Raw genomic sequence first — 19,462 nt, 5'->3', positions numbered from 1 at the left:
AATCAATACTCACGGAGCTTTCACGGTCATGTGCAGAGCAGTGAAAAATTTGAGCCACCTGACGTGCATGGTCCCAGCTGAGGTCAAACTCAGTTTCAGCTCTCATATACAAGCAAGGGTCCTTCCTGTGGTCTATTCGCTGTCATGCTTTTTGCATTTTTGTGCTTTTTGTTGCTGGTTTTGCTGCTTAAAATGGCCCCCAAGCACAGTGCTGAAGCGCTGTTTAGTGTCCCTAAGAGCAAGAAGGCTGTGATGTGCCCTATGGTGAACATCCGTGTTAGCTAAGCTTTGCTCAGGCGTGAATTACAGTGCTGTTGGCTGTGAGTTCAATGCTAATGAATTGACGATACGTAGTAAATCAGGCAACTTTAACCAGAAATCTACACAAAACAAGGTTATGTATTGATTGGTTGTGACCAGAGGCTTATAGGAACCTAACCCTGTATTTTCCCAGGAGCAGCGGTTCAGCGTTGGGCGTGGCTAGTTCAGTGTCAGCCATGACTTTACAGAACACAACTACTGCAAATACAAGACTCGACCGTAATGACAGATGTGATTGGCGCAGTGAAGGAGGGGACCGCAGGGCGCCACGAGAGCTGGGGCACCGCCTCCCTGCAGTGCGGGCCTCGGGCCAGGCCAGCTGTCCCAGCCCCCAGAGCTCCCTTCACTCACATCCCCGTGGCCTTGGCTGTGGTGATGGTACAGGAGGGGGTAGGACCGTCTGTGCTAATCTTTGTCAATGCCTGCAGGCTTCTGGGAAGGGAGGGTTGGGTAGCTTACAGCTTGTCCCCACTGACAGGTGTCAAGCTTGTGTTTAACCTCACCACACATTAACCGTGACCTTGACAAGTGGCTTAGCTGAACTGGAACATTCAGTAGGCGCTGTGTAAGTGCTCGATATGGCAGTTTAGACCCCTCAACAATCCTAGGGCTCCAGCCTTGTCCCAAGGGCTGGGCTGGATTTCTTGAGGACAGGGAGAGTCCCAGACACAGGGCAGCCAAGAACTGTTTCGGGGGCCCCCTTCTTCCCCCAACTGGAGGAGGGGAAAGAGCTGCTGGGCGTGGCATTAGGCTGCCAGTCCCACCACTGCCCCCTCATTTTAGGGTATAGAGTTGTTACCCTGTGGCCCAGCTTGTCAGAGCCACATGCAGCCATCTCAGGCACACGTGAAATTGAAGGCCCAGAGAGGGTGAAGGCTTGCCTAAAGTCACACAGGAAGTCAGGTCTGGAAGGAATGTAGTGACCTCACTGAACCTGAAGGGGAAAGCAACAAGGCAGGTGGCGGGGCCCTCAAGCATGCAGTGGAGGTGGCACCCTGCACAGCGTCCCACAGGGCTCTACAGCTGGGCCGGGGTCAGCACTGCACTTCCTTCTCCATAACCCTCCAGGGTGGGATTCTCATAGCAGCTGCCATTTTGATCTTTACAAGAAAAGTCAAAATTCCAGATTTTTTAGGTGAAATCTTCAGGTTTGGGAAATAATTCAAAATTTTTGAAACTCCAGATGGGTCAAACACGGTATGTTGGTGGGCCACGTTGGGATGGCTCCAGGGACCAAGGGTGGACTCCTGGAGGCTCAGAGTGGGCAGGGAGCAGGAAGGGCCAGGGGGGCAGAGTTCCTGGTGAGTACGGCTCTGAGCCAGTGGGCTCGGCCCCACCCTGACCTCCACCTGACACCCAGGGCACAGCACATGGCTGGATCGCTGGACCAGCCGTGACAGGCCTCCAACAGTCTGGCTGCAGCTGGGCCCCGTTGACACAAGCAGGATCACCATAACGACCCCTCAGTCACTGGCCGGTGACAGAGGCCGTGGAAACCCCCTCCCAGATATCACAGATGCTGGCCTAGCCCCACGTCCCCCAGCAGGCAGCTGAGGCCACAGACGGAAATGGGGTCAGAGCACTGGTCTGGGCTCAGTTTTGGGAAGAAGTGTCAGTTTGAACTACACATGCCCTCCTCGGGTCTCAGTTCTCCCCTCTCTAAAATGGGAGAGTAATTCCTGGCCAGCACAGTCAGCTGGTCAGGAAGACAATGAGCATTTGGCCAAATGTTCACTGGTTTCCAAGTGGGAAAAAACACAAGGCAGTGAAAGTGTCCTCTTTTTAAATAAAACTAAATTCTAACCTTTCTTTTTTGTTTTTTCTTTAAACAGGAAGAGACTGCAGTTTTCTTCTCCATTCTTATTTAGCAAAATTAAAAGTTGGTGATGCTGTGCTGCTTTCCAAACTCTTATTTGAAATGTTGCTGCTTTGTAGACGCCACAGACAAGGACTCCCGGAGCAGGAGGCCTGAACGCCCAGCTGCCGAGCAAGGACGCGCAATCCTCAGCCTTCGCCCTCCTGCTCTCCTTTCTCTCTCTTGTTCCCTCTCTTCCATTTATGGACCACCTGCTGTGTGCATGCCCTGAGGAAAGAGCAATCCAGGGTCCCTGCCTGCAGGGACTCTACAGATGGAAGAGGAAGGTACAAATAGACCAGAACACCAGAACGCTGATACCACAGCTGACAGCCCCTTTGTCTGGGCACCAGTGAAGCTGGCTCCAGGAAGTGAGGCCTTGTTGGAAAAGAAAAAATCAAAAAGGTCAGCTTTGATGCACCTATCCAGAATTTTGCAATCAGAAATATCTAGGAAAGTGACTTTAGTGGGGCAGGAGGAAGTCAAAGCTCTGGGTGGGGGTTGGGGGTGGTAATCCTTCGAGTGCTCAGGGCCTCTTAAGACCTTGATCCTGCTCTGCTTGTCACCCTGAGATCTGAGCAGTGGTCCAGAAGCCCAGGACTGCTCTTTTCCTTCAGCGTTCATCCTGGGACCCTGGCAGATACTCCGAGGCTGCTTGTCCCTTTTTCTAAGTCCTTCTTCTAAGGTCCCTCCCTGCATACCTCTTCCTTAGATGTGGGGGCTTCAGAAGGGTCCTCTGACATGACATGACAAAAGAGACCCTAGTAGGGGTGGGCAGGGCACCCATCAGCTTGATAACCAAGCCTGGGTCCACACTGCAGCGGGGCAGGACAGCTGGGGGTGGCACTAAGCCCATGTTCCCCAAGACCAGCTTTGACCAAGGGCGCAGGGGCCTCCCCAGGGAGCAAGGGCCCCAAAGCAAAGCAGGAAGATTGAGAAGAGGCCACTGGCATCTCCCTTAAGAGCCAAAGGAGGAGAGAATGTGTGGACCACACAGCAGGGGTCACTGTGCACCAGCCCTTGTTGGAAGCGCGCTTGGGAGTCTTCCTAAATCTGGCTCATTGGGTGCCTGCAGTTTGACGAGGGGCAGGGCTGTGGGTTATGGAGTGTCGGGTGGCAGGGCACCTAGGAAAAGAACTCAGCACCCCCAGGAAGGCTGTTAGTGAATTCTCCAGTCCTGTCCCCTGGTGTGGTCATGGCTACTTGCTCATCACGAGGCTTTCTGGAGGTTCCTGCCAGGGCAGGAGCGTGGGGAGCTCTCTCTGCCTCCCTTACAGCTTAGCGCACATACTCCTTAAGGCAGAGCCAGTGGGGCTGGCCCTGCTTGCGCCACAGCAAGGCCATGGGCTCCTCACACTGTGGTCTCTGGGCCTAACCGTGACATGTTCCCTGGAGCCAGGGCTTGTTAACAGCACCAATCCTGCTCCCCACCCCGACCCGAGTAATCTCACTCTCCAGGGCTGGGCCTGGGTGTCTGCATTTAACATACTCCCTGGGAGATCCTTTTGGCTCCTGAAGTTAGGGATTTCCCTCAGCGGGCCCTCTGAGGCCATCGGGGGAAACACAGACTCTGGGTTCTCAGCCCAGCTAGGCAGGAAGTCCCCTGGAGCTTGAAACAGCTTGATGCCTGGGCCACATGCCAGACCAGAAATCTGCATCGGCAGAGGTGAGGCCAGGCGGGGTATTTTAAAACTTCCCCAGGTGATTCTGAAGTACTGGGGGGATGGGAATTACTGGTTCTGAGCATCTCGCTGTGCTCGCCCCCACTCCCCACCAAGAGGCTGGTCTATGCCAAAGTCATGTCAAGACAGTCTCCTGTTGGCGTAGAGACCCTCTTGTCTCTGCCAGGCCCATGGACCGAATGCACCAGGAGTCTCTCACTTTGTGGAGAGAAAGTGGCGGGCATGGGTGAGTCAGCAGGAGATGGGGTGTCTAGGCCAGGCCCTGCCATTTCCTCCCCACGGTCACCTTCTGCTACTAGAAAGCAGGTCTCACATCCATTCCCCCTTCTCAAGCCAGAGGAAGATGCTGGGTGCAGAAAGCCCTTGCAGGGACGTGCGTTCATCAGCAAAATTATTGCAGGCGAGAGCCCCTGAGAAGAGGCCTGCTGGTATGGGAGAAGGTGACAACACCAGAAACCAGACAGAGCCCCCAAACAAGGGGTGTGACTCAGGAAGTGGTAGAACTTTAATTATCAGGGAAGGACGCCCTTGGCACAGCTTTTAGGAGTCGATAAGGCATTTGGCTGAACCATCTGCACTGGGTCTGCAGATCACAGCCACGTGCACATCTGGAGAAGGGGAGATGCTGGGGCTGCACCCACAGGCCTGGGGACCAAAGGCAGAGGCTGGGAGGGCGATGCTGGGGCTGGTTGGGACAACCTTGCCTGCGTTGAGGCAGGGGTGATGGGGGCGTCACAGCCCATTGGCACAGCGCACATCTCAGGGGCCCCCTTTCATTCCAGGAGCGCTGACTGGCCTCTCGAAGCCAGTGCCTGACAGAAATGGCATTTGAGGTGCAGGCAGCCGTGCCCTCCTCCTGCCACCTCTGGGCAGCCTTAACCCTCTGGCCCAGTAAGGATGTGAGCTCTAAACACTGAAAAGAGGGGAAAAGCAAAAGAATCTGCTCCCGGCTGTGTCCTTTGCCAAAAGGTGTAATTGGCACGACTGGGCATGAAGTGCTCAAGCTCCCGGGATCCCCGACCCCTGACCCTTGGAGATGAGAGCAGGCCAGGCAGCCTCACCAGGCTGGCTGCCTCAACACACCAGATGTCCTCAGTGCCCAGTCAGGTCAGCAGAAAGGTGGCAGCCCAGCGACCAGCTAGTCCTTGTGCACACGTGTGCGTGAGGCCGGCAAAGCCAGGAGTTGGGTCTCCCCTACAGCTTCTCCAGGCCTCAGAGGAGCCCAGGACACAGAGCTCGGGGTCCTGGGGAAGCAGCAGCAGCTCCACCAGCCTGCAGGACTGTGCTCACAACCTTACCGAGGAGCATCGTGGTTGGCTCCTCCCTTCCTCCCTCCCTCCCTCCCTCTTTCCCTTCCTTTTTCTCTCTCTTCTTCCTTCAACTTCTAATTATTTGGTACAACTTCTTCTAGAGGTCATTTACAATAGTGTCAACATGGAAATCACACGCCCTTGACCTCGGCAAGTCCACACTGGCCTTCTCTGTCGTCAGTGCTCCTGCTGGTGGGCACCAGGACAGGCCAGGCACAAGGACCCACGGTGGCCTAGGATGAGAGGCCCACATGCCTGTCAGGAGCAGGCGTGGCAGGTCCGCCACAGCGCCTCCAGCGAGAGAAGGCTGCACAGCTGTTAGAGACAAGGCGGCAGAGCTGTGTGACAAGGGGGCAGATCTCCAAACGCATTAGGTCACAGTGAAAAAGGGCCTCTATGAACACTATGCTACTCCTTGGGTAAAAATAAAGGGGTGGGGTGGGAAGGAGATTAAGCAGTAACTGCCGTATTTTCTTTCTTAAAAATAGATCTGAGATAAATATTGCAAAATGTCAGCATTTGTAAAGTCTGGGGGTGAGTCTGCAGTTACTGTTTCACAGTTTTCTGTTTCAAACTAAAATAGTTTTCAAAATAACAAAATTGGGGGTGGAGAGAGATGATTAGGTGGAGCACAGAGGACGTGTGGAGTGCAAGTACTCTGTATGATGTTGTAATGATGGATTGTGTCATTACACATTTGTCCAAACCTGTAGATTGTATACCACCGAGAATGACCCCTAAGGTAAACTGTGGCCTTTGGGTGACAATGACATGTCAATGTAGGTTCATCTTTGGTAAGAAATGTGGTATTCTGGTGAGTGATGTTGATAATGGGAGACACCATGCATGAGTCGGGGCAGGGGGCATATGGGAAATCTCTGTATCTTCATCTCAATTTGGCTGTGAACTTAAAACTACTCTGAAGAAATAAAGTCTTTAGAAAAAATTAACAAAATTGCAACAGGGACATACGGCACATAAATGCATCTATTCTTGTAAATAATGGCAGCTGACACTCCTAGTGCTCACGGGCCAGGCACAATTTTAACTCAAAGAATCGTCACAACCACCCTGCGGGGTAGGTCTCTTATGGTCCCCCTTTATAAAGGGGAAACTGAGGCTGGAGAGGTGCAGGTTTTCAGCTGGAGCACAGAGCTCCCAGGGGAGGGAGTCCGGCATGAGCCCAGGCAGCCTGGCACCACAGCCTGCGCTCACCACCGAGCCCCCTGACCGGCCGAGGGCACCCGGAGGGCTGGGGCCAGGGATGCCCAGGGAAGCGTGCTGCTACTGTTCACCTTTTTGTACCATTTGACTCGTTTACTCGGGCACAGGGTCCTGTTTTTGTAAGTGGTTTTTAAAAGTTAGGTAAATGCCAGTTAGCATGAAGTAAGAGAATCCTGACAGGTGCGGGCTGGGGCGACGGCTTGGAACCCGCTCTCAGGCCAAGTAAACGCTGTAAAGCCCCCAGGCCACAGAAGGGCCCCCGCGGACCGAACCCCCGGCAGCTCCAAAGCCGAGGCCGCTCCGCCCGCCATCAGCGCCCGCGCGCTCAGCTCCCCTCCGCCCCTTTCTTCCGGCACAGACCCCGCCCCCTTGTTGCGGGTTGGACATGTGACCCCAGGTGGGCCACGGTGATTGGTCTAGGGACGGGACCGGGTCTGGGATCTAAGCCCAGCCAATCAGAACCCTTCCTTGGGCTTCCCTTCGTGGAAGATCCTTTGCCATCTGCTTGTGCAGCCCAGAGTCCCGGCCTGTCCCACACCACAACAAAGTATGTGGGGTAGAAGTATAAACCCAGAGAGGGAGGGATAAGAACCAGCGAGTCTCAGCTTCGTTCACACCCTGGACGCTGTCATCGCAAAGGCAGCTCCCTCCGCCTTGCCTGGTTTGGTTGTATCCCGTCAGTTTGCACGGATCCCGACTGACAAAAGCCCACGACCATCAACGGGGGAAGCCCAAACCCAGTGGGGAAGGGATCGTGGGGAAGACTAGAGTCCCACCTCTGCCACCTGCTATGTGGTCTCAAGAGGTAAGATTAACTATACTAATCCGTTCCCAGGCACACTGGTAATTAATTAATAATACGGTGACAACAACGAAGCCCGCTGTCTTCAAAAATAACTCTTTACCCACAGCATTAAACCAAAACCAGAGGCTCTGGGAAAGGGGATGCCAGTGGGAAACCAAGCAGCAGACAGGCAGGCAGCTGGAGTCACTCTCTCTTCTTGTGTCCCTCCAGACTGACCTCCACTCTCCGCTCTACCCTGGAAGAAGTCCTGTGTGACCCTCATCAGCAGCTCTCTTGCCCTCTGGCTCCCGGGGCCTCCAGCCAATGGGGCCTCAACAGGATGCAGGGTGGGCAGGAGAGTGAAGTCAGGATGCTGATTTCCCTGTAGGGTCCCCACAGACTGGCTGCATCCCTCCAGCGAAGGTCACCGCTCCTTCAGGCGCCCTCCCTGCCCCCACCCCTCTGTCTGCCCATGGCTCCCCCAACCCCGTCCACGCAGGGGTGGCAGTGGCGCCCGACGGTGCTGGCCCAGAATCCTGCGCTCTGTCAGGAGGCTTTCCCCACACTTTGTAAATATTCCCTGTTTAAGCTCTCCTCAAATTACCCAATTGGAGTGTGCGTCATCTATTTTTCACGGGGTTCCCGAATGGCTGATGGTCCTTTTCCTGGTCTCCCCAGGTCCTCATCAGACAAATCCTACTCTGCAGAGGACACTGGTCCAGGGTCCCAACTCTGGACACTGTCCCCATTTCCCTCCAAACTTTGGAACTCCAGCCAGCCTCTCCAAAATCTGTCCAATCTCAAACCCCAGGAAAAGGCCCCTGATGAGAAGAAGTGGCTGTTGGCCTCCAACAGACAGCGGCCCTAACAGGAGGCAGGCAGGGTCACGCCTGGGCTCAGGAAGTGTCTGGGGCAGCAAACCACCAATTTCTGTACACCAGAGAAGGTACCTGAGAGCGTATATTTATAGAAAGATACACAGAAACAGACAGATGGCATCCGGCTATAGATACAGAGAGCTCTGCTGGAGAACCACGTCGGGATGCATATATTTGCCAACAGTAGAACACGAGGTTTCCGCATCTTCGGTCACAACAACACACGATTGCCTGATTTTGGAAAACCACGCTTGTTCATGTGGTTGGTTCCCTCTCCGGAGATTTCCAAAATGAGAAGGCTGGTTTCAGAGGCAGTCTTTAAATATATGTGTGTGCATCTTTCTAAAGAAGAGAGGAGACGGACGGAAAGGAGGAGGAGAAGTGTATTTTCGTGTTGTACATGGCAGAGAGATGGGACTGGTTTTGGGCAAGGGTGTGACCCCACTGGAAAGGAGTGAAAGATAACTCCAGAAAGGACAGCTAAGGTTTCTGGGTTGGAACATAGAAACACAACAGCCGGGAAAGTCGCGCGTCTGCAGTCTGCTGAAATCCCTGTGGCACGTTACAATCAGTCAAGGGCCAAATAAAATCAGAATAATACTAAGAGGTAGCAGCTGTTTGTCTTCTCGGAGATTTCGAGGGTCTCTGGAAGCTGGGCCCGGTGAGGGTGCTCTCCTGGAAGAGACGGGGCGGGGCAGAGTTCTGGCCGAGGGCTCCGGGGGCTGGGAGGGGTGTGGGCCGACCTGTGTGGAAACAGCAGCTCCAGAGCCCGAGGGAGCGCCTGCCACTTACAGGCCACTTCCAAACCCAGAGTCACTTGGGTAAGTTATGCAGTCCTCACAACATATAAATAAAAGTTTACTTCTGTGTTTCCATATATCTTCTACATGGAGGCTAGCTGAATATTAGTGGAGTAACAATAATTATTAATAACAATAATCGTCATAATAACAATAATTAATAGAATAATAATGCCTTGGGGCATGGGGAGGGGTCCTTCATCCGGCGGGCGGGCTCTGGGGGGCTCTATGTCTGGTAAAAGTGGTGGTAATGATGGTGGTGTTCGTGGTGGTGGTGATGCTCATGTCTCTGGACCGCCTGGCCAGCCTGGCTCTCGTACACCACCACGGTGGGCAGCTCCCTCACATGGTCCCGCCCCACGACAGTGCCCCCTGGGGCCAGTGGCGCCTGCAGGCCCCGGCACCCCTGCTGGCTCTCCTTGGCTCGGTGCTTGGGCTTCCTGTGCCCGAGGGGTGCCAGGGCGGGGAGGAGGGCCGGGCTGGTGGCCAGGGGGGCCGATGGGGACACCACAGGGATGGCGGGTCCCAGAGGGGGTTTGCTTCTTGCCCCTCTGGCCACGTGGCCCACACCCACACTCTTGCCCTGGGCCTTGGGGGACCTCACAAAGTGCTTACTCCCGTCCTGGGTGCCCCGGAGCCGCTGCTGGACCTCCGAGACCTTGGCGAAGGGTGCGTCAAGGAAGTGGAAGGAGGCTGGGTCCGTGCCTTGGGGCTTTCGGTGTGGGACGTGGATGGCTTCCGGCTCATGGGAGCGAGATCGAGCGGGGTTGCAGGCGCGGGGAGGCAGTTCTGACTTCTGGGCCACTGACGGGGAGCCTAGGAACCAATGCGACAGATATTTAATGAGCACCTACTGTGTGCTGGCGCTGCACCGTGCCCCAGAAGTCCCCCCACCCCCAGTTCTCCAAGGCTGACACAGGCCAGCTGTGGGTCCTCAGAGCCCGACTGCTCCCCACGGCCCGGGAGGAAGCCTCTCGGAATGGAACTCTGCCATCTGCTAAGTGGGAAGAACTGTTTCTTTGTTAGGGCTTTAAAAATAACTAATTCTCTTCCAAGAGAGACGTGAAAGAGCGAGACTGAGACACTGATCACTGTCGGAGGCCACTGGAGCACAAAGGAAATCTGCAGGCATATTCCTTACCTTACGGGGGGGTCCCATGGAGGGAGCACAGGCAGCAGCAGGAGGGGGGAGTGGGGGGCAATTATGGGGGTTCCGTCTTCATTTACCTTAGCAGGAGCTAAGATGTGAAGAGCTGATAATGACAGAGCAGCGTTTGCTTAGCAAAGTGGGTCCTCATCAGATGAAAGGCCAGAGAGGGGAACAGGGTGGGGGTGGGCGGGGTGCAGCACGGACCTATGGTTTTTCATTGTATTATAAGCCCTCTGTTACTATCTGATCTTGTTCAACTCTGTGCACGTATTACTTGAATTTTTTAAAGGTTTTTAATGTCATCTCTTCCAATAACATCTTTCACCTGTCTAATAAAAGCTCTGCCTTCCCCCAGCCCGGGGGGAACAGTGACCACGGCCCACCCGCCCGCCGCCCCCTCCCTCCCGCCTTGCAGGTGCAGGCGCCACCTTACCAGCCCCAAACTGGGAGGTGTAGTTTTCTACGCCGGCAAGATCTAAGTAGTGGTTTCTCCTCTCGATGTTCTCGTCCACGCAACGGTGGGAGCAGCCGGGCTGCTCCAGACGGCTGTCACCCTGGAACCTACCACAGGAAGGCAAGTAAGCCGGCGGGCACCCCGGTGGGGATGGCCCCACGGGCTAATTGGAAGCCACCAGGACAAATCCTTCTGGACCCTTTGTTAATTTCCTTCTGGGTCTTGGGAAGAGGGTGGGGAGGGAGGGGTCATCTTGGCACTCTGTGCCTCCATTTCCTCCCCTGCCACGGAGACACAGGCCCCCGGGAGGACTGGATGCAGACTTCGCTTTGAACAGGCCCACAGCAAAGGAGGGGGGTTACTGGTCAAAACTTGACGCCCCAAAGCCAGCCTTCAAACCATATGTTTAGGCATGTGGCCTGACTCCTGCCTGGGTCCCCAGGGGCTGCGGGCAGCAGAAGCCCCCAGACCACTGGAGTTGAGGCTGGCAGGCCCTGTAATCTGCCCAGTGTGAGTGTAAGGAGGGGGCGGGGAAAGGCTCTGCCGGGGGCCACTGTTCGCCCCCTGCAGGATTCAGGGTTCCTTCCCCTCTCTTTCAAGGGCCTCCGTGAGCTGCCTGCCCCACCACCGCCTCCCACTCACCCCAGCGAACCCCCACATCTGCAGCCAGCCTGGGTGCCTCCGGTTCTTGCCCTCTCCCCACGTCACGCTGCGTGCCCTGCTTGGACAGCCACAGCTAGTGTCTCTCCAACGCCAGCCATCTCCTGTCCACTCTCATGACAGCTCTCCTCATGGCCTCACGCCTCCTGTTTCTGTTACTGTATATTGCTGTTCACTCAGTGCTTTTCTTTAAACAGTCTCTCCGTTTTCTTCCCTCCCTCTCTTCCTTCCTTCCTCGCATTTAAAGAAATAACAACAGGTGAAGGGTAATTGCAGCATTAACAATCCCTTAGCCACAATTTAGAGATCCCAAAAGCCTGAACACGAAGGTTCTCATAACCCACTTGGCAGCCAGGCCTGCCCTGAGCGGGACTGAAGGGAGCTCAGTGAATGTGCGCATCCCTGCAGAAACACCAACGTCCCACATCCTGAGGGGCTGCCCGACCCCAAAGATAACCCACGCGCACAGGCCAGAGCGCCTTCCCAGACCCATGGGGCTGAAGGCCGAACGGCCTGGCCCGCAGCGCTCCGGGTGGGGCAGTGCGGGCTTACATTTAACTCTTTACAAACTGAGTTTGATTTTGAGTCTGTCCTCTGAAATCGCTGCCCCTGCAGCGAGCACAGACCGGAACCTCTTGCTAGAATCTCTCAGGTGCAGGCACACAGCTGGTGCCCAAGACGTGCTCAGGTGCGCTGGGCTGCCGCCTCCGCCCGTCCCCACCGTACCTGAGCGGGGCCCGCTGCTTCCTCTCCCAGCTTCGCAGCTCCTCAGTGGGCTTGGTCTCCGCTCGGGGCCTGGTGCTCTGCAGGTCTGAGACCCCCGCCCGCCCCAGACACAGCCTGGTGAGCAGCCTGCTCCCGTGCCTGCCAGCCTCCTGCCCCACCCAGGTCTTCTATGCCGCCTGGCACGCAGCCCTTGACAGGGTCTCACAGCTCCCTGTCCCATTTACCTCCTCCCCTGGAATCACCCCCTCCGCCAGACTCCTGAGCTGGCCTTCAAGGCCCTGTGCCCCTGACCCCATCACAACACAGGCCTTTCCTGTAGCCGCTTCCACGCCCATGCCCACCCCAGCGCTCTGCTTACGCAGGGCCTTTCACCTATCCAAACCCCACTCCCTCAAAGGCCCGCTCCAATCCCACCTGTCCACAAAACCGCTCCCAGAGAAAGCCCCCAGGATGCCCGTCCACCCCTCCCGGGGGGCGCTGAGCCCTCCTGAGAGCTGGACCAGAACGGCCCTCCAGCCCTCACCAGGGTGATGGAGAAGGATGCTCTTCTTGCTCTGGCTCCCATCGGGGGCCACAGTGAGCTTCACCCGCAGCGTCTTGCTGGACGTCGGGGAGTGGTTGACGGAAGAATCGACCACCTCGTAGATGGTGTGCAGCAGGCTGGTGATGTCCTGGATGGGGAGGGAAGCAGAAGCCCACACATGGCTTCAGCCACAGTGCACTTAAAACACAGGAATCAGAGGGCCTGGTGAAAGCCCTCGGGCTCCCCCAAAGCTGAGTCTAAGGACCGTAAGAGGTTCATTTGGGAGGGGATCCTAGGAAGCAGGAGCGAGTAGCAGGGAGAGCGAGTGAGCTGGAAGAACAACGGAGCTCGGGCACACTGGGGCCTCGGGAGGCACTGAGGCACACCGGGGCCTGCAGAAAACTCTCATCCCTCGCTGGGTGAGTGCCACCCCTGGGGGTGCTACAGCCCCCAGACTTCCGGGCTGTCCTGCAAGGGCTGAGCCTGCTCCCGGGCACCAGAGAAGGCTCTTAGGGAGGGTCCCATCCATCAGAGCATCAGGTGAACTTGGAGGTGGCCAGGGAGCATTGGGGGAGGGGCATCCATAGCACCGACCTCAGGTCTGATGAGCACCTTCCGAATGAAAAGTGCAAAAGCGGATGTGTCCCTAAAGATAAACCGCCGTGAGAACTTGACCACATCTCCTCTCCTCTCCAGCCTCAGTGACCCTCAACCAGAACAGCGGTGTCCAAGCCATGCTCTCTGAGGCATCTCAGAGACTTTTAATCGGGGGATGGAGGGGTGGACCAGGTCCCCCAGCATCTGCTAAGGTTGTTTGTCTGAGGAGAGGATTCCTGCTTCAAATGATGTTGGAAACCTCTGGAAAAGGTATTAATTAGTTCTCCATAGGTCAGGCTTACCGATCGATGGTCAGTGACTTCATGAACATGATGGACTCAGCCCTCCCTGAGGCCCCACCCATCAGCCCTCAGGCAGAGGTGACAGCACTACCATGGCCATGGGAACGGTGGGGCCACCTGGGGCCCTGTCCCACCCGAAGGAGTGGCAGCCGCCCAGCTCAGCTGACTTGCCCTGTAGCCATGAGGGCTGAGGGTCATCCCAGAGAAGCCAGCAATCCAGAATCTCCTTAAACCTTCAGAATCTTTGATACTAGCATTAATTTAATTTTCTTCAATTCTCCATTCCTCTCTCCCCCCAGCCCCTGGCAGGCATCATTCTACTTTCTGTCCCTATGAATCTGACTACTCTAGGTGCCTCATACAAGTGGAATCACACAGTATTTATCCTTTTGTGACAGGCTTATTTCACTTAGCATAAAGGCCTCAAGGATCATCCATGTTACAGCACATGTCAGAATTTCCTCCCTTTTTAAGGCTGAATAATATTCCATTGTATGTATATTCCATTTTTTTGTTTATCCATTCATCAATGAACACTGGGTTTTGGCTGTTATGAATAACGCTGCTATGAACATGAGTACAAGTATTTCTTGGAGACCCTGCTTTTAATTCTTTGGGGTATGTACCCAGAAGTCAAATTGCTGGATCATGTGGTAATTCTGTTTAATTTTTTGAGGAACTGCCATACTGTTTTCCACAGCAGCTGCACCATTTTACATTCCCACCAACAGGATATAAGAGTTCCAATTTCGCCACATCCTCATCAATACTTATTTTCCTTCTTTCTTTTTTTAATGGTAGCCGTCGTAATGGGTGTAAGGTGGTGTCTCACTGTGGTTCTTATTTGCATCTCCCTGATCATTAGAGACGCTGCACATCTCTTCACGTGCTTATTGTCCATTTGTATGTTTTCTTTGGAGAAATATCTATTTAAGCCCTTTGCCCATTTTTTGAGTTGTCTGGTTTTTTGTTGTTGAGTTGTAGAAGTTCTTTGCATATTTTGGATCTTAATCCTTCATCAGATAGATGATTTGCAGATATTTTCTCCTATTCCATAGGCTGCTTTTCACTCTGTTGACTGTGTCCTTTGATACACAGAAGTTTTTAATTTTGACATATTCCCATTTATCTACTTTTACTTTTGTTGCCTGTGCTAATTTAGTTTTTAACAAGACTCCCTTAGGGGGTCTGGGCCAGAACATCTAGGGGCTAGACTGGGATTGTGGGGGCCACTAGTTTGAGATCCAGGGTCCAGCCACTCCCTTGATGGCTCACTGGGCGATCCCAGCATCTCTGGCGAGGCCCACCGATGTCTCCTCTTCCCCCTTCTTCTCCTTCTCTCGAGCTGCTCCGCACAGCCATGTCTGCCCACTCTCTCTCTCACCATCTTAGGAAGCTCATGAAGGGGGCATCATTGTCTCTATCTTACGGATGAGGAAAGTGAGGTCCACCAGCATCGTCCACCAAGCATTGTATACCAGCCTGGGGCCCTAGTGGGTGATCCCAGTAGGTCCCAGCTGATTCAGGCTCTAAGAACAAGCGTGCTTTGGCAATCCTAGCTGGAAAATCAACCCAGCACAAGGCTGCACACAGGATGAGGTGCTCCTGGACATGAACTGCAGGAAAGAATGCCTGAAGGATGAACACGTACTTTCTTCTGAGTCAGGAGGTCGGCCCGGACACCAGCTCTGGGCTGCGGCTGTGGCGAGGTGGGAGCCGTCCGCCCTGGCACAGGAACACGCATGCTGATGGCCAGAGTGTAGGGGGTGGGGGGGGGTGGTGGTGGTGAGCGGTATTTATAGCCAGATTTGAGGAGTAGCTTTGGGGCTAAAAATAGACCAGGGGAAACACCAGGCTGGGTCCTCCCTCAACTGAAAGCCAAGCTCTCACTCCTCAGCAGGAGGAAGACAGGGTCCAGGGAAGGCTTTCTCCGAGGCCAGGCTGGGGCACCCTCCTTGGAAACTCCCGCTTCCTTGCTAGTTCTCTCGTTGCCAAGAGGGCAGGATGCAGAATCGGAAAGCAGTGCCTGCCCACAGGCTCTGCAAAGCCTCCAAGGGGGGCAAGCCCTTTGACGGCAGCACGGAAGGCTTCTCAGCATCTTCTGAAGCAGAAAGGAGGAAGCGAGCAGCTCCCAGAGGCAGCGATGTCTTGGCCGCTGCACATGTCAGAAGGGAGGGCGACGCCCCCACGTCCCGGAGACGCCCAGCCTGGCTGCACCCTGTACGGCCTTCACAAACAGCCAGGCCACCCAATCCAGCTCAGTTACCCAGGTTTCAAGCCTACGACACGCTTCCCTGTGAAGATAATGATACCCCGGCTGCCATTCCCAACAGGCTGGGGAGGAACAGTGGCTCCTTGCTCCAGAAAAACAGTAATCCCTCCCAGAAAGCACGGCAGCTGGAGGGGACTTGGGGGGCTCACCTAAACCATCCGCCATCTCCGCAGGGTACCATACCAGGGAGAGTCTCCACTGCTTCCCAAGCACCAGGTCCCTCTGGGGGCTCTGCCTGCCCAGAATCTACCCCCTTCCCTTAATAACTGTGCCTTGTTTATTTTGTGAGCCAAATCCATCCCTCCTCCCACTTTCAGTCTATGTGGCTCTTGCATCAAATAACTTTTCCCCACTCTGAATTAGGGGGTTCTGAGAAGATGGGACAGATGCTAAAACTGTCAGCGTTCATCTTGTTACTGCCAAGGAGAGAGCCTGACGGATAGCAGAGGAACACAGAGGGAACAGAGCCATGAAGAACACCTGGTCCTGGAGACACTGACCCTCTGGATCCAGCCATGCCTGAAGTCAGTGTCCTAGACTTCAGTTACATGAGCCGATATATTCCTTTTGGTTTTTTTTTTCCTGGGATTGTGTCATTTACATCCCAAGGAGTCCCAGATGACTATAAGTTACAGCTTCTTCCCCAACCTGTTCTAACATCCCTAAAACATGGCCTTTTCTCACCAGGTCTCCCCCTGGCAGCTTCTCCTGTACTATCTGCAGAGAAAATAGTTAGCCCTGGATAGGGAGATAAGACAGCAGCACTTAACGCTCTCTGGGACACCCCTGAAGCCCTACGTGCCGACAAGAGCCAGCCCTGCTCACCTCAGACCTCTGTGCAGATGTCTAACAGGCTGCACACCTGAACACAGGCCTCCTGGGGAGGGAGCAGGTCAGAGAGGACAGGGGAGGGAAAGAAAGAAGGAGGCAGAAGGGATGACACTGGGCCCAGGGCGAGGGGAGGCAGACACTTGGCCGCCATTCAGGCCCCCTCCACAGGCTTCCCCCAGCCCCTGGCACTGCAGCCAGGTTGCCTGCCCCCAAGGCCGGCATCACCGCCCTGCCAGCACCTGGCCGTGGCCATGTTTCCTGATGGGTAGCCCCGCACAGTCTCCTCCAGCTCCTCCAACACCCTGAGCGCACCCGCTCTGCGGTGCCCAGGACTCTCCCCGGGCTCTGCATGCTGCTCGCGGCTAAGCTCCTGCTCCCGCATTGGCTTCTCCAGAAGCCTTCCCTGGATGCTCCCGCCAGCCTCTGTCACACCATTCTGTTCATTTCCTTCACTGAACACATCCCAGTTTACAGCTGTGTGGGATCTACCACCCTCATCACACTGTCAGAGCCACAGGCTAGGAACTGTGTCGGCTGCGCCCCCCGTCCTTGTACCTACACGGTAGAGGCACACAACAGGTGCTCAATATGCAGAGGGAGGAGAGAGATGGGAGGAGGGGTGAGGGAGAGGCATGCAGAGGGGAGGGGAGGAAGAACAGGCCGTGAACAGAGCGGCTAACTGCCCTTAGGGGCGGGGTGTACCTGTGGAGGGAGTCACTGCCTGGCCTAGACTGGCTGAGGTGGGAAGTGGCCTGGGGTGGTCCCTGCCTGGGCTCAGAGCTCCAGGACCACAGAGAGAAGGAAGCAGGGCAGGACTCTGTTGGGGTCCAGGGTCCTCCTCCAGGGAGGCCTCAGGGCTCTGCGCCTGCCTCCCGCCCCTTCCCCAGCGAGGGAGGAGCCCGGCCGGCCCCTTCCTCTCTGTCACCTCTCCTTGCTCATCGGGCAGCTCTGGGAGCCCCTCCAGGTCGCCCTGAAGCTGCAGCAGCCTCCGCCCGTCTTCCCCCTCACAGCTGCCTGTCAGCCTGCCCTCAGCAGCCAGAGCCACTTCAGGAGAAGGGGCTGGGCAGTGGTGGTCGCAGAATGAATGTTCCTGTGCCTGGGGGAGGCCAGGCGGGCACACTCACCTCGCGGGTGACCTTGCCATTGTTGTCAAAGTCATACAGGGTGAAGGTCCACTCCTGCCGGCTGTCCTCTTCCACGGACACGTCACACTGTAGCTCCTGGACACAAGCAGACAACACACGGGCGTGGCTGGTCACCCAGAGGCTGTGACACCTGGAGGCCGGGCCACGGGGCTGCGGCCTCGCTGGCCCCCCAGACCTTGTGTGAAGGAAAAGCACAATGAACAAGACATGACGAGCCAGAGAGAGGCCAGGCCGGGCAGGAGAGGGGGCAGGAGAGGGGACGGGAGGTTTGGCTTGGGAAGAGACGCCGGCAGGGGTGCCAGACAGTCCCTGGGTCTTCGAAGGCAAAGGAAACACAAGGGGGAGAGGTCTGAGGGGAGGCTTTGCGGCCTCAGGAAGACTGAACTTGGGCCAAGGGCTAGAAGCACCTGGAAGACACAGGGAACAGTAACTTGGGAAGCCATGGGGGGACTCCCAGGGTGGCACCTGACCTGGAGGCAGGTGAGGGTAACAAGTAAGAGCCAGAGTTAGCCCCAAGTGCCAGCCCCTGCATGGCCCTCCACAGCTGCGTGACCCTAGGTGTGTCTTCTCTGTGCCTCCGTTTCCCCTCGTGTAAATTATGGAACATGACAGCATTGACCTCATCAGGTTGTTGGGAGCACTCACTGGCCCACGCCCTCAGTCCACCAGTGCTCCCCTGCAGTGGCTGAGGTAGACAGTGCCTGACCGCGGCTCCGAGGGCAGCCCTGAGAGCCGGGGACTGAATGCCCAGGCGAGACCTGATGGAGGGAGGGGCCGAGCCAGTGGATGAGACCCCAGCCTCCTTGCCCCAACAGGGGGCAAATCTGAGTGCACTCCGCATGGCTCTCGGAGGGTCCCCAGGACTGAGGCCCAGCTGCCCTGGTGGTGATCTACTCTTTAACCTCTTACTGGCTTCCCTCCTTCCCTGCTCCCTGAGTGACCTCCCAGGTCCTCGCCCAGGGTCTGCTCTGGGGAACTGGAAGCAGGTATGGGAACTGCTTGACACAAAAAAGCCCAATTAATGGGACAGCTGCTATTGTCTTTGCTGTAACGATTAAGAGACCAATGACTTCATTATCACTGCTCACACCACCCGAGGTGTCCAGCCACAGGGATTCTGGGAAGTGTGAGCTGAGTCACGGGCATTACATATGCAGGGGCTGGTGGAACACCAGACGGAGAGTTCTAGGAAGGATGGCCATTTGGGGAAGGAGATTCCACAAAGGGCCTTAACGATGCATAAGATCGACAAAAACAAGCAAAGGCGCTCCCAGACCACCTGCTCCACGTCTGGCCTCGGCCCACCCCTCCTTTCGCCACTCCCAGACTGGCCCAGCATGAGGGCACGCTCAGGCCCCGAGAGAGGAGTGGTGCCCAGTCTCTGACCCGGCGGGCGTGTGCCCCTGCTCGGCCTCCATGGTTCCCAGCCGGCCCCCCAGCGGTTCTCAGGTGGCCCACGCTGAGTTCAAAGTCAGCCTTCCCTCAGTTGTGACATGCCTGTCTGGTGTCTGCCAAGCGCCCGCTCTGCTCTCCGAGGCACCGTTGCACATGGTGCAGCACCCACCCGGCACACGTCCACATGCACGCGTGCACACACGCTCACACACAGCATCTACATGACTCCCTCTCCCGGCCCCGCACTGGGCTCCACAGACAGCTGGGGCTGGAAGTTCAAAAACTCGAGTTGAGTAACTCTCCCACATCTATCGCGTGCATCTTCTTGTCCCTCCACCTGGACTTTCAGGTGAGCCCCCTCATGGACCATGGAGGGGTCCCAGGCTATGAGCCAGCCCCTTTCCAGACACAGACCCACTGGGGCTTCCAGGGAGGCGAGCCGTCAGCCTGGGCTTCCCTCTGCTGCTGGGCTCGGCCCTCGGCCTTTCCAGGCACCCCCAGAAGACCTGCAGGACACAGGTGGGCTCAGGAAGAAGCTAGCAAGCCCAGCTCC

At 56.0% G+C, this 19,462-nt stretch overlaps 1 protein-coding gene and 1 long non-coding RNA gene across 5 annotated transcripts in view; one reads left to right on the top strand and one right to left on the bottom strand.

The window, feature by feature from the left end:
• The first annotated feature begins 6,638 nt into the window (after positions 1 to 6,638).
• LOC139082166 (uncharacterized) lies at positions 6,639 to 8,658 on the top strand. The gene is made up of 2 exons (XR_011537897.1): positions 6,639 to 7,197; positions 7,408 to 8,658. It is a non-coding gene; the product is annotated as an uncharacterized lncRNA (long non-coding RNA).
• Positions 8,119 to 19,462, bottom strand: part of NKD1 (NKD inhibitor of WNT signaling pathway 1) — an 85,633-nt gene continuing 74,289 nt past the window's right edge. For all 4 annotated transcript variants that reach the window (XM_070611850.1, XM_070611852.1, XM_070611853.1 and 1 more), the window contains 5 exons: positions 17,494 to 17,589; positions 12,368 to 12,515; positions 11,845 to 11,929; positions 10,438 to 10,565; positions 8,119 to 9,670 (listed from right to left, as the gene is read on the bottom strand). In XM_070611850.1, the coding sequence (XP_070467951.1) occupies positions 9,081 to 9,670; positions 10,438 to 10,565; positions 11,845 to 11,929; positions 12,368 to 12,515; positions 17,494 to 17,589 (1,047 nt within the window). In that variant the 3' untranslated portion in view covers positions 8,119 to 9,080. The remainder of the gene's footprint in view (positions 9,671 to 10,437; positions 10,566 to 11,844; positions 11,930 to 12,367; positions 12,516 to 17,493; positions 17,590 to 19,462) is intronic.

The sequence above is a fragment of the Equus przewalskii genome, chromosome 3, assembly GCF_037783145.1.
Source record: "Equus przewalskii isolate Varuska chromosome 3, EquPr2, whole genome shotgun sequence".
NCBI lineage: Eukaryota > Metazoa > Chordata > Mammalia > Perissodactyla > Equidae > Equus > Equus przewalskii.
This window is presented reverse-complemented; position numbering and strand designations above follow the sequence as displayed.